Source organism: Halichoerus grypus, chromosome 3 (assembly GCF_964656455.1).
Source record: "Halichoerus grypus chromosome 3, mHalGry1.hap1.1, whole genome shotgun sequence".
NCBI classification, from domain to species: domain Eukaryota; kingdom Metazoa; phylum Chordata; class Mammalia; order Carnivora; family Phocidae; genus Halichoerus; species Halichoerus grypus.
Genome location: NC_135714.1, coordinates 16,157,832 through 16,170,747, shown reverse-complemented (window position 1 = coordinate 16,170,747; position 12,916 = coordinate 16,157,832). Strand labels below are relative to the sequence as shown.

General features: G+C 43.0%; 1 protein-coding gene across 3 annotated transcripts in view; it reads right to left on the bottom strand.

Moving 5' to 3' along the window:
• Positions 1-222: 222 nt before the first annotated feature.
• SLIT2 (slit guidance ligand 2) overlaps positions 223-12,916 on the bottom strand; it is a 362,288-nt gene continuing 349,594 nt past the window's right edge. For all 3 annotated transcript variants that reach the window (XM_078068441.1, XM_036120779.2, XM_036120793.2), the window contains 4 exons: positions 8,046-8,200; positions 3,552-3,843; positions 3,106-3,317; positions 223-2,009 (listed from right to left, as the gene is read on the bottom strand). In XM_078068441.1, the coding sequence (XP_077924567.1) occupies positions 1,768-2,009; positions 3,106-3,317; positions 3,552-3,843; positions 8,046-8,200 (901 nt within the window). In that variant the 3' untranslated portion in view covers positions 223-1,767. The remainder of the gene's footprint in view (positions 2,010-3,105; positions 3,318-3,551; positions 3,844-8,045; positions 8,201-12,916) is intronic.

The following is a 12,916-nucleotide window of genomic DNA, read 5'->3' as shown; positions in this document are numbered from 1 at the left end:
GATATGTACTTTTTTCATGGCAAAGGATGTGTTCTATCCACCTCTTTCATATGGCCATTCCAAAGTCCCCCGATCCAACAATATGCTAATCGTAAAACAATTTCTGTCAACAACACAATACAGGTTTTCTTCCCTGTCCATTCTGTATCACTTTGATGAAGAGATTCTTAAGGAGGGACTCTAAATATTTTGTAATTTCTAAGAAAATCACCAAGCTGTTAGTGAAGTAAATATCTGTTTAATTTACAAACATCAGTAGTATAACTGATATTAGTCTGGAGAAAGACAAAGCACACTGAATTATACATGTACATCTAATTTTCTGCGTAAAAAAAGTTTTTGGAAAGGAACATCTGCATCTTCACAGGGTACCCTGGGATTTTCATAAGGGAAGAGCACAGTCCACTATAAATCATTATCAATTCTACATTGTAATTTAGCAGCAAACATGTTAACATGGGAACATTAAGGTAATAAAGGAGCTTTATTGTTTGGAAAAAAAAAAATCACAGTTCTTGACATTACAGCCTTTTTTCTCTGCCCCCCACCCCTGATAAAAGGGCAACAAATGTCAAGGAAATATTAATTTGTAAAATATCTACTTTTCTAGTGTCGATTGCTACACACCGTTTCTGTTCTGGGAGGACACGCTGCAGAGGGGCTGGCCCCTTCTTTCTGTACAAAGACCGTCTCACGCATAGACTTTACATACTCTCTGCAGGTGTCCTGAATGAGGCCAGTAGGTCGGTGACACCAGTGGTCAGATGTCAGGGTAAACAAACCGATCAACACATATTTATCCCAATATAACAGCCTATGTTAGTACTATGGCCAACCCCCCCCACCCCAATCCTGATTTTTAAGTTTGAAAAATATACAAAAATATCAGGACAATCATAAATTAATATATATTAAAGCATTGAGAAACAGTAAAAGAATGGCCTACCATGTTAAGTACAATGTCCTTTGATACAATAAATATTTCTCATCGGAACTGCATACTGTATAGGGCTGTTTTGAACTCATAGAAACAAAAATTCATATTATTACTAATTTATTTATCAATAATCTATTGGTTCTTTATCATCTCCTTTATCATTTATATTACAAAAAAATTAATACTGGAAAACGGTAGATAAACACTTCTGTGTGCTGCTTCGGCTAACATGCTGACGTTTAAAAAGAAGATACACCTGTTACGTTAGCTCTCCCATCCCTCTCATGAACAGAACCCAGGTCTTCAAGGACACTGTTTTGCACCGAATATTTCTCAACTGCGTGTTCGGTGAATTCTCGAGTTCCATTCCTCCGCCTTGCATCCTCAACCATCCTCAACCCCACACAGGTGCTCGGTGTGTCCTCGTGAGCCACAGAGATGGGCACGAGGCCACAGGGGCTTTACGGTCTGGGTGCTGATGTCACGCAGCACACAGTAGCTCGGCTCTCCCTCGTCTCTGTGCTTCTGCTCGTCTTCAGCATGTTGCAAAGATGAATTCGCATCGCAACGCTTCCCACCCGTGGGCCGAGGCCTCCGGGTTCTCTCTCTCTTCCTACTTCTCTCTCACCAGGGAAGCGTTAGTTCAAGCATTTTTTTTTTTTTTTCCCCAAATGCAGAAAAAAAAAAAAGTCTTTATTCTCATAATAAAAATAAGTCTGTTCTGTATTTTACAATATATTTCAAATATTTCCACTATGAAGCATTAATGAGTCCACCGCGGTCGAGAAGTAGACAACATTCCCCAAAGACACAAGGTGCCAGGGGCGCGATTAAGAGGCGCACCTGGAACAACCACACTTCACCACCTTCTCGACCTCATCCACAAACGAAGACCCATCAGTGCATTCGAAAGAGTATTTCCGCCGCTTGCTCCTCAGAGGTCCGCAGCACTGCCCTCCCGCACACCCACCTCTGCATTCCAACCGGGACACCTTCTTGGTCGTCTGGCAAGCGGCATAGCCCTGCTGCTTTTGGTAATAATCTCGTATCCGCTCCCCTCGACAAGAGATTTCTAGAAAAGAACAAGAAGCACAAGCATTTTCAGGGCAGTTGCTATGAGTACCCAACAAAGGGGCCGTGGATCCACAAGCCAGTTCAGGAGGTGCCGTCTTTGTCTGCCATGGGTAAGTGTGATTGTCACGGGCCTGCTTATACTCCATATAATGGGCGGGGGGCCCAGCTTGCTGTTCCTTGAAAGATACTTTTTGTTGTTGTTGTTGGGGTGGCCTTTATTTTCTGCAAAGTGAATACTATAGATGTGGACTGTAAATACTATGCTGTTGGACTGACAAGAAAATTGGATTCCTAAATCTTTTCCTTTATTGCAGACATGCGCGTCTTCTGTTTTTACACTACTAACAGCTGGTTTCGTTTACCACAAGGAGCCGTTTCAGAGAGTATGCGATTTAATTTATTAGACCTGGGGTTTAATATCATTCAATCTGTTACTTAATACAAGTAACATTCCACTAACTTCATAAATTACCCTGGTATGAACCAGTTCAAAAAGAGACATGTGCTCAAAGCTTCCATGGGCATGTTGCTCTGGTCTCGTCCCTCCGATACGCCCACCTCAAGGCCTGCCAGCTGGGGGCGAGGCGCCTTCTGGTCACGCAGACAGGGGAGAAGGAGAAAGGTGGGCCAGCAAGTCGGCACGTTTCCATCCCTCTCACCTGCATGCCGAGCTGTGATAAATCAGTTGACTGTAAGGTCAAAGGTGACTTTGTCTTAAACCTAGAGCAGAATTATGAGCTGCCTCTTCTCTGTGCCAGAGACGAATTAATTATATAAATGGATGAGGATGGCAGGTAAAGGTAAGAAGGCAGGGAAGTAAATGTGCTGCACCAAAAGGTAAAAAGGAGTATTTTTCACGGCATGTCACTGAAGGCCGTGTCAATTCCGGCTGTGGAGGTTGAGGACACTTCACATCTGGTGCCTTCACGCCGCTGGGAAATCAATCAACGGCAGCAACTATAGGCCATGCCTAGACCCGGTGTTCCTCATATCACTCCTCTGTGTGTCTCTCTCCCTTTCTCTCTCTTTTCAAAGATGGCGGGGGGGGGGGGTGCTCTTGCTTCAAAGGGTGGTGCCCAGGCGGGTCGGCTTACCTCGGTCACAGCTGTCTCCAGTGTATCCACTGCTGCATTCGCAGTAGGGCTGCCCCAGTCCCGAGAGCCTGCAGTTCCCATGCTTGCACTTGATCGCCTGGCAGGGGTTAAACAGATCCTCCTCCTCATCACAGAGGACACCGCCGTGGCCCTGCAGACACTTACAGCTGTAGGAGAACGCATTGATGGGCAAGCAGGTGCCGTGCACACATCTACGGTAGAGGAGGAAGGCAAGAACGCACGCGCATTAGGCAGAGGGGGTAAGAATGGAGGAAGGGGATGGAAGGAGTAGGGAGGAGATGGGCCAAGGGGCTGACTTCCTTCTCTTCTCTCTCTCTCCCCTCCCCCTCGTCTCCTTCCCTTCTTCCTCTGTCCCTCTTTCCCTCCCTTCCTGGCTTTTGCTTTGAGGGCTGGCGTTTATGTGTTTGTGTGCAGCTCGAACTCACTTATTTCCAAGACAGGGGTCATTGGTCCTCTGGTCACAGAGGGGCCCAGTCCAGCCTTCTTCACATTCACAGGTGAAGCCCGACTGGCTGCTGGGTCGGCACGTGCCGTGGGTGCACACCTTCTTGTGGCATGGCTCACAGCCGGGCAGAATGCCGGTCTGCATGGGCACCTTGCGGAAGTCCTGCAGCTCGCTGTTGATGTAAAGGTTGCGGAGGCAGCCGTGGAAGCTGGTGCCGTTCTGCCCGGGGGCCTGGCGCAGGGCCGCGGCCACGTTGTTCTTGCCTGGCATACCTGCAGAGGGACACCGGGTCAGTGGTTTGGCTCTTTGCCGGGGGGATCCTCAGCAATTTGCCCGCCACCCCCCCAGACCCTTTGAGCTCTGCCAGCAAGGCAGCAGTCAGGGTGACACTCCTTTAGGACAACCAGAGATCATCAGCCTCCAGGCCTGTGGTTCTCCCTCCACCTGGCTGCACGTTAGAATCACCTGAGATCTTCAGAGAAATACTGAAGCTTGGAACCTCTGCCCAGACCTACTTCATCTGGGCAGCGTGGGGGAAGGGAGAAGAGACGGCTGGTTCTTTGTTTGCATTTGATTTTTGGAAGATGCTCCAGGCCATTCTAATGCACAGCTAGAATAAAGAACTAAGTTCATTGGCGGCCAGTCTCTTAATTTTTCACATTTGTTTCAAATAAAATCTTACACGGAGGCATCAATGTATAAAACCTCAAAGCAGACCTATTGTAGCTAGAGGCAAGATCAGGAATTGAGGAGAGATCTGGGCTCCGCCCTCTCTCCAGCCACCTCTTCAGCCTGGACACACGCCCTGGAAGCCAAGCTCCAGAAAGCACAGTGATACCTGGGGCGACATGCTCAGTGTCACCCAGTAAGACCGGGCTGCAGATCAGTGGATGAGTGAGCCTCGCAATCTCTAGGGTCATGGTTCCGTCCATCCAGTCTGAGGGGGTGAGATCTGGGTTCACAGTGACCTTCCCCCCCAGCCCTGCCAAATTCGAAGCTGGCAACCAATCCGGCTCACCCCCGGCAACATCCTGAGCCCAGCAGTGCTGGTCGGCGTCTGAGAAGCTCACCCATGCTTCCTATCATGGCAGCACCTCATTCACGTCGTTTTCATTTTCTTGCTAATTGAGAGTGAAACGTTCATATGCCAAGAAATCAGGAATACAAAAGAAATTCCTCCAAAAACAGAATTTGCAGTCTTTGCATATGTAAGTTCCACTGGTGACAGTCATCTGGTAACCTTCATTTGACAAAACTGAGGAATCTTTCCATGGCCTAAGCCAGACCCTGAAATAGTTCCTGGATGGGATCCTACCCGAGGCAAACATCCAGACTGCAGTGGGGTAAGGGGAGGGAGCCAGAGGCCTTCAGGGTGGCTGATGATCCCCCCTGGCGCTTACCCCCTCGCTCTGCCTGGGCTCTGAGCTACTGGCTGGAGGGTACAGGCTGGGGAAGACTCTGTTCTCACTCTCCAGAGGGTTGGCTGGTTGATTCTAAAGACCGGGACCCTCAGCAATGCTGGGGCCTGCCCTGTGGCTGTATCACCTTCTCTGTTCAAAGGAGCCGTGTTTGGGTTCTAGCAGCACCAACATCAGACAGGTAGATGTACAAAACCACCAGGTAGGCTCAAGGTCAATGTCTTTACTGTTGGTCTGTGTAGGCACGAGCCAGTTATTCCCAACCATTGTGGGGCTTAGTCTTCTCATCCATAGCGTGAGTGGGTGGACCAGAACAACTGTTTCTGCGATCCACCGAAGGTCCATGTTCAGAAGGCGGCTTTCCAGGCCAAATTCTCTTCCTGCCTTGAGAGTCTAACTGGTAGGAAGGGGTGGGTGCAGGAATCTAAATGTTAACACGCAGCTTGGTTGATTTTGATGCAAGTGCTCCCTGGTCACGCTTCGACAGGTACCGAATTAGGGGTCTTGGCTTTGAACTTCCATGACCTCAGACTTTCAGTCCATGTCCGTCTGGCCTTGGGAACAGAGTTGCTTTCTAGAGCGGGCTCAAAAAATCTGAAATGTACCATTTCCAGGAAAGCCCAAGTAAAAGAAAATTCTTTGTTCTGGGATAAGTTCTTCTAACTCTATCATATCCATTCATCATAAATGTGTGGACTTTAAGTCCACACCAGGATGGTCTTTTTTTCAGACATGTGCGTTTTCAAATTTGGAGAAAAAGATGAGCTTAGTTACCGAGGTCCCTCTCCTTTGCTAAGTCAGGTTCTTCTGCCTTTGCCACCTCGAATTCAGGGCTGGGATCTTATGATTACATTGTATTTTTTTTAATTTGAATTACCCTGCACTCTGATTTGGAAGGAAATGGGCCCACTATGTTCTCTGGCAGTGAGGCTTCCTTCAGGCCTGGATGGACAGAGGTACTATCTGGATTCTTCCAGACCCTCTATCCTAAGAAAGATTGGCACTTTTCAGTTTGGAATGTAAAGCTCTTTTTTTTTCCTTTTTTGAGAAATGTTCTGACCTAAGCACTCCCATTTTGAAGGGTCCCCCCACCCCCCCTCACTGCATCGTAAAGGAGTTTTAAAAGATTCAGTGAAATTGTTTCTGATGAAAGCACAATAAATCAAGTGAAGGACAAGTCCAGAAATAAACAAAAAGCCACAAAACCTAGATTGCTTCCCTTTCTGCTTTATGTTAAAGAGTGAGTGGCAATGCAGATAGATGGCTTTGGGGTCAGACAGACCAGACCTGGACTCAAATGAGGTCTCTATTACTTCATGGCTCTGTGAACTTGGACACGTTTTGTAAAGTCCTTGCAGCTGTCCCTCCGGGATCATGAAACAAAAAATCATACCTGGTGCCTAAAGTCTCTGAGGATTAAGACTGTAAAGAAGCATTGTGTTGGACACATCAAATGTGTTCAGTGAGTATAATTTCTTTTTTTTCAAACCACAGATATATCTATGTGTGACTTGCTTTACCCATCCCAATGTAATGGCTGTTAACAGTAGTGCAGGCAAGAAATGGAGGCTGCTGTTTGTAAATGCATCTCCTAGTTGTGATTCCCAGGAAGCAATGAGATCAGTCAACTTGCTGAGCAGACTTAGTATGCAATACTTTTATTCCAATGCACTATGGTTCCTTGAAGACATGTCGGCTTTTCCCACTCCCCTGGGCAAAGAAGGGATATTTCTTTTTCAACGTTGTAACCTTTATACCTATGTTAACTTCATTTCCAGCACATGGTAGGTACTAAATAAATATTTATGGAACTGAACCAAGATTTTTAATGGTCTCTAAAAATCCAAAATTCTTTCAAAGTGTTAAGATCTTCAAATGCTGAAAATTACAAAAATACGGAAGTGCTCTGGACTTTCAGGATAATTCCAAAAATGCTTTCAAGGAAGTCTCTGAAGGGATAACATAAATATGTAGAATCCCAAGGTTACTATTTTGCAGAAAATTAATGCAAACATTGTGAAAATGCCTGTCCTGCTGAGCAAATCAGTTACACTGACCTGCGCAGAAACTTCAGCTTACTTCTCTGTAAAATGAGTTAATTTTATCGCTCAATTCACCTCAATCCAATGTGATTTAATTCAATGCTACTCAGTTCAACATCATATGCTTTCTTGCTCCTTTGCCTGAAAAGTGAAATTCCGGATCTCCAGTTTACATTTTCCCTCCTTTCCCCCAATAGAGGAAAGCTCTCTCCGTTGCGGGTCTTCTCCTCTGGGCTCCTTCAGAACATTGCCCACATCTCTGTTCTTCACCTGTTCCTCAACTGCCTTCTGGTTGGTTACAAATAAAGTCCAGAATCTTCATTCTATCATTCCAACCCCTAGTCCACCTTCCCAACCCTCTGTCTTGTTCACTCACCTTAATGTCTTAGCTAACCAGAAGTACTTCCTGTTACCCCCAATACAAGCTGAATATTTAACTCAATTGTTCATTCATTCATTCATTCATCATTCGATTTTGTTAATAATCATTCCTACCATCTATGAGTTGACAACTGGTAGCACAGACAATCTAGAATGGTAAGATCGGACAGAACTTTTTTCTTTTTCTTTCTAGCATGACACGATAAAAGCAGCCCTCCAGGCCTATGTGTCCCTGCTCTCACACGTGCGCTCTCTCACTTCCTCTCTTCTTCCTTAAGACCTTGCTGTGTGCCACAGGTGTGCTGTGTAATTTTCAGGTCTTGTAAGTAATAAACCTCTAATTTTTCTTCAAAGTTTCCTGATGCTTGTTGCTGATGGGTACTTTGCAATCATCATAAGAACCACAAGAACCTGTCCAACCATGACATTGGTTATTAATAGGTTGAGACAGACACAAAACAGGTTTCTTAACACACATCCAGGGCTCTTTCTTTTCTACCCTTGCTGTCCATCTTTCAGTGATTGATCACTATGGGTCGACGGCCATGACACCAGGGATCAACAATTTCAGAGTTAGTCTATGATGAGAATCACAGGGTTTTGGGGACTTACTGGATTTGGAACAGAGCTTACCTCCTACATAGAGGGGAGAGTCAAAATTCAGAGTGGACTGCTTTGACAAGTTGGTGATGATTTTGGGGCTCCCTCCATCCACGGAGAGGGAGAGACTCTGATCCAGGGCAAGTAGCTCCACAATGTGAAAGTTTCCGTCATTGATCGTCTCCACACTACAAAGAAAAAGTAACTTAGCTGATGCTTCAATTTTCCTTTTATGAACCCAAAGAAGTTAAAATACAAACTCCAATAAGCACTTCTTAGGAAAAGATACACCTACCTAGCATTAATAAAGATAAAGACCAATAGCTGATTTAAAAATAGAAGATATTTCAGGGAGATACAATCAATTTCTACTTCTTAGGAATGGATACAAATTAAGCTTGTTTTCCTATTGGGAGAAGTGGAAATGGGTACATTTAATCACTATCCAATCATATTCTTCCAGGGCCAGGTCTAGCAGTCATTCTAAAACTTGAGAGGGCTTATGGAAATTCATAAAACGCATAAAAACAAAAAGATTAAGAAACTGAGGTAAATGAAAAATGGGGATTGAAAATAAGAGGAAGTTGGGCACAATTAGCAGGAAGGTTCTATATGGTTTTGAAGTGTGGTTATAAATCTAACACGAGTGTTAACAGCAGGCAAAGATGAGCACGGGACCAACGCAGAAAACAGGATCCATACACAGCAGTGTCAGGGATATACTTACCTCTCACCATGGAGGCAAAAATACGGCAAAATGGAAGTTGGGGTCAAAAATAAATAGTGAATATTAAAGAGCTAGCATACTGGTATATTGACTAGGCAGTCTGAAAAAAAAAAAAAGGCTCAAACATGGAAATATGGGAGCATAGGATAAAGAAACTGTGAATACCTAGTATTCCCTACATAAGATGATGGCTTAAATTTCTGGGTGCCGATACTTAAATTTGCAAATAGGGCAAGCCTGGAAAATAATAGAAAAATGTACTGACATTTCTGTGTGGTTCTCACCACAGGTGTCTAATAATATTCCTTTGTTTGCCAACAGAGATTAAAAAGGTTTTTGTGATTCGACCACAGTATAAACCATTCTGCAGAACTGTGAAAACATCTGAAGTTCGCTGGTCTTAAGTGGTTGTAAGAGTCCACATGTACAGGGATCTTTGATAACCTGTCTCAGATATCATCTTTTTTAAATGATAAATACTAATATGCCAATGAATATTTTTACCCTCTACAAATTTAATTATCCCAACACTTTATACCAGTAAAACCAACAGAGGAAACGATATACATGAAAATCATTTACTAAATAAAGTTGCATACCGACTGTCAGTGGTCTTAAATAGGACTGTCTTCTAAGGGAAGATACTGGATGGGAATATCAACGAATTGTTAAGCATGCAGATTTTGGAGTCAGATAAACCTGGATTTGAATCCTGGTCTTGCATTTATGAAATGTTTGACCTTAGATAAGTTACTGAATTGCTTACACACTTCAGTCTTCTCTTCAGTTAAGGCTAATAAATATTTCTCCCTCCGATGATTAATTTGAGGTCTGTATAAAATGATTTTTAAGAAGTGCAAAGTGAAACATCCAGATATAGAAAGTGCAAAGTCAAGTGTTAGGTATCAGTATCACCATCACTACCACTGTCATCATATAAATAATCCAGTATTATTTCAGTATCTTCAGGAAGAAATTAGTTAGCTTGATTTTTGATATGAATTATAAAATAATGCTAAAGACTGGCAGAAATAGAATAACTTCTTTGGGGGCATATCTTGTTCAAGTTACTAAAGTTTTAAGCAAAATATTAAAATGAAGATATATATAGAGGGGTGAACAACTGCTTTTCCTTTGTGATCATATACAGCATGTAAGTGGTTTTATAGGACTGCTCTATGAACACTGACCTTGATTAAATCGTAAATATTAATAATGGGACCTCTTTTTTTCCTTTACATTTGCAAAGAAAAGGCCATTTGTACTGGAAAATGGTTTCTTGGTCACACATTGGTCTCGACCATCAATCTTGGTATGTCATCACTAATGACAGTGGTTTGGTGCAGTACAACACAGTAAGCTACTTTATTTATTTATTTTTAAAGATTTTATTTATTTATCTGACAGAGAGAGACAGTGAGAGAGGGGACACAAGCAGGGGGAGTGGGAGAGGGAGAAGCAGGCTTCCCACGGAGCAGGGAGCCTGACGCAGGGCTCGATCCCAGGACCCAGAGATAGGGTCTCTGGACCCGAAGCCATGCAGGTGCCCCAAGAATAACATAGAGTTTTTTTAGTAATTACTAGCCAGTTTACAGTTATAGTCAAGAGGCTTCAAGCATGTCCTTAGGGAAGGACATCTAAAATATGCATTTTATTTAAAAATTTGGATTTTTTCAGTAGTCATATCCTAAAGGCAATGCTGGGAGGTACATCTTGTTCAGCCTGTCCCAAGTCTCATTAGATGTGTGACATTGGATTAGTGTGACACTGGATTGGTGTGACTTCAGGTCATTTTTCTCTGTGTTCCTCATCAGGGAAATGCAAATACTAAGACCAAAGAATCACATAGCACATACTACAGGCCAGGTAATGTTCTAAGAACTTTATGTGTCTTAACTCATTCAGAATCACAACAGCCCTGGGGCGCCTGGATGGCTCAGTCGTTGGGCGTCTGCCTTCAGCTCAGGTCATGGCCCCGGGGGTCCTGGGATCGAGCCCCACATCGGGCTCCTTGCTCGGCGGGAAGCCTGCTTCTCCCTCTCCCCCTCCCCCTGCTGTGTTCCCTCTCTCGCTGTGTCTCTGTCAAATAAATAAAATCTTCGAAAAAAAAAAAAGAATCACAACAGCCCTAAGAGTTGGGCACTTAGGGTACTCAAGGTGGCACAGCCAGTGGCTAATGAGATTTGAAGCCGGAATCCCTGTTTCTAGAGTATGTGTTTTTAATTATTGTGCATTACTTTTAGAATAAAAAAACCTGAAAAGTACCTAGTACTATACCAATGGCATGTGTTCTCACCACTAACAAGCCTTTAATAGGTGATTTTTCTCCCAAATAGCCCAAGAATAAAGTTCTATGGAAAATAACCTTATATGGGGCGCCTGGGTGGCTCAGCTGGTTGGGCGACTGCCTTTGGCTCAGGTCATGATCCTGGAGTCCTGGGATCGAGTCCTGCATCGGGCTCCCTGCTCGGCTGGGAGTCTGCTTCTCCCTCTGACCCTCCCCCCTCTCATGTACTCGCTCTCTCTCATTCTCTCTCTCTCAAATAAATAAATAAAATCTTTAAAAAAAAAAAAAGAAAATAACCTTATATGATAGTTGCACAAATTGGTACATTTACCAGAAATCATGGAATTGTAAAAAAAAAAAAAAAAAAGGTAATAATTTCATAATAAGTGTTTGAAGGTTATGAGAATACATATAAGGTATATAGAATTCAAACGTGGATTTGGATTCTATTTTCCCAATTATAAGTGAAATTTAGACTGATTAGATATTTTTCCTTCCCAAAGTTTTAAATGTCTAATCTGATCATTCCTGAACTTGGCCGGAGTTGTCACTAAGCCTGATTCCATTTATATTTCCCTGGAATTGAGGCCTCACCATGGCTTCTGACAGATAGGTATTATAAAATTAATATTTTTAGAGTCTTTGTGTTTTAGGATAATAGCATGTGTATGGGTCTAAATAGAATATTTGAGAACTAAGAATATTCTAAATCGGTGTTTCATGCTGTCTTCTAAAGCATGAGATTAAGCAGGGGATGTCCAGAAATCCTTTGCCTATATGCCCTTTAAAATAAAAGCAGCGGTTGACACACCAGTTGTTACATGATACAACTGAACCATCCTCAATTTTACAGTCTATCACGGTCATTCCTACCTATCCACTCACAATGCATAACATCCTTTTGGTTTCTGAGAAATATTGATAAGCTCTCTTTCACTACTCCCCAGGGAACTCTAAAGCTGATGACTCAGGAGAGTTGCAAGTGAACCACTTAACACTGAGCCTTTCCCCTGGGAATGTACATTGAATTTATTACCACTATTATGTATTTAGTTTTACTACACTTACCTATTAGCAGAGATTTTGGTTTCTTGAATTTCTAAGTGGATGTATGAAAACAAAGCTTGGTCTTGTGGTTGGCTATAGAAAAAGAGCTTAAAAACTCAGGGATTAAAAGAAGAGGGGCTCTAACTTGCCTCTGATTTTCTTTCTTTATGCAGGACACATCAACAGTGGCATTTTTATCATTCTGTCTCAGGCATAAATCTTAAAGTAATTCAGTAGTTTAATACAGAGAAGCAGTTCACTTGGCTTATGTGAGCTCTAGCTTTTCACCTTAAAAATTTAAAGTGTCTGTTGGCATATTCTGTCAGACACCAGACAAATTCAACTGGTCATCTCATTTTGATTACCTCCTGGATGAGGTGAAGTGGGGATGGTAATACAGCATTTCCCTGCCTACCTATTCAAATCAAAAGGAATAGGAGGTCAAAGGGGATTAAAGGTATTAATTGCATGTGCATAAGAGTTTTCAAAAGGATGTTTTACAACATGACTGATGGATCAAGTCAAGTTACATTTTAATAAGTACTTTTGAGGCAAATTACCTCATTTAAATAAAAATGCACTAAAATAAAAAGGGACTTGTACGTTTGAACATACAGTAAGAGCGCCACATAAGGCAATAACATTTGCATTTATTCTTCATTATCTGGATATCTGAGCATCAAGAATAGCCATAAACCCGCAACATCACCAATTACTGTGAGCCTACTCTGTGCCGAGCACGACAGCAGGGGCTTTATGTTTGTTACTTCCAATTCTCCCAGCCACATGTGAAAAACAGGTATGATTCCAACTGCTTAGGGGAGGAAATGGAAGCGCTAAGAG